Source organism: Penicillium arizonense (assembly GCF_001773325.1).
Source record: "Penicillium arizonense strain CBS 141311 chromosome Unknown PENARI_contig042, whole genome shotgun sequence".
Taxonomy (NCBI): Eukaryota; Fungi; Ascomycota; class Eurotiomycetes; order Eurotiales; family Aspergillaceae; genus Penicillium; species Penicillium arizonense.
The window spans coordinates 1-1,173 of NW_019173319.1; the positions used below are offsets into that span (position 1 = coordinate 1).

At 51.4% G+C, this 1,173-nt stretch overlaps 1 protein-coding gene across 1 annotated transcript; it reads left to right on the forward strand.

Annotated features, from left to right (window-relative positions):
• Nucleotides 1-32: 32 nt before the first annotated feature.
• On the forward strand, nt 33-1,022 carry PENARI_c042G10401 (uncharacterized protein; the record flags this gene model as incomplete). Its single annotated transcript, XM_022637179.1, has 1 exon — nt 33-1,022. A coding segment is annotated over one exon (990 nt), but the record flags the coding sequence as incomplete, so codon positions are not given.
• Between the last annotated feature and the right edge of the window lie 151 nt (nt 1,023-1,173).

Sequence of the window (1,173 nt, forward strand, 5' to 3'; positions counted from 1 at the left end):
AAGTATGGCAACCAGCATCTCCACCACCAGGGGCCAAGATCCTCTCGGGTAGATGGGTCTATAAGCTCAAGACCGATGCCAATGGCAGACCTGCCAAGTTCAAAGCACGTTGGGTGGCCCGAGGTAATACCCAGAGAGAAGGCATTGATTATGAGGATGCGTACGCCGCCACCGGCCGCTACGAGACCCTCCGAGTACTCCTTGCAGTCATCACATTGAAGAAGCTATATTCGACGCATTTAGACGTCAATTTGGCCTATCTCAATGCGATTTTGGAAGAGGAAACGTACATGCAATACCCCGACGGTCTCGACTTTCATGGCGTCGAACCTCACGGTAATGTCTGTCGCCTTCGTAAGAGTCTATACGGCTTGCGCCAGTCAGCAGCCAATTGGTATAAGACCCTTAGCAGCTTCCTCCTTTCCAAAGGCTTCAATGCCTCATCCTCTGATCCATGTCTATACGTACGCCACGAGCAAGGGGGTGGAATTACCATCATCTTCGTCTACGTAGATGATATGTTGCTCGCATCGACGTCTCCAACAACGCTTCAGAGAGTCAAGGAAGCGATCGCTAAGCAATGGTCTATTTCAGACCTAGGTGAAGTCTCTCACTACCTTAGCCTGAAGATCCAACGTGACCGTGAAGCCGGAATCATGAAAATAGGCCAAAAAGCCTATATTGACAAGTTTCCTGACGTCCCAGCAACCTCTCCAAGACCTTTCATCCCATTCAGTCCTAGCACCGAGCTTAGGAAAGCCGATGAACCGGCAAACCGTGAAAACGTGAAGACCTACCAGTCTCTCACCGGTAGTCTAATTTACGCCAGCACGGTCTCACGTCCTGATCTCTCCCTAGCGCTTGGGATGCTCACGAAGCATAACCTCAAACCCCACGATCCTCACTTCTCCGCCGTCTACCAAGCCGTCCAGTACGCTAAGCGAACCAGCAACCTTACGATAACCTACGGACGGCCGAAAACGAGTGGTAATACTGGTTTTGAGGACGGATACGGGTTCTAGGGGTGCGTGGACGCGTCATTTGCATCGGATCCTAACACCATGAGAAGCCGTACAGGATGGGTATTCTACCTCGCTGGCGGTCCAATTTCTTGGGCTTCGAAGCAGCAATCCTGCATCACGAAGTCATCAGCCGAAGCAGAGTATTACGCTC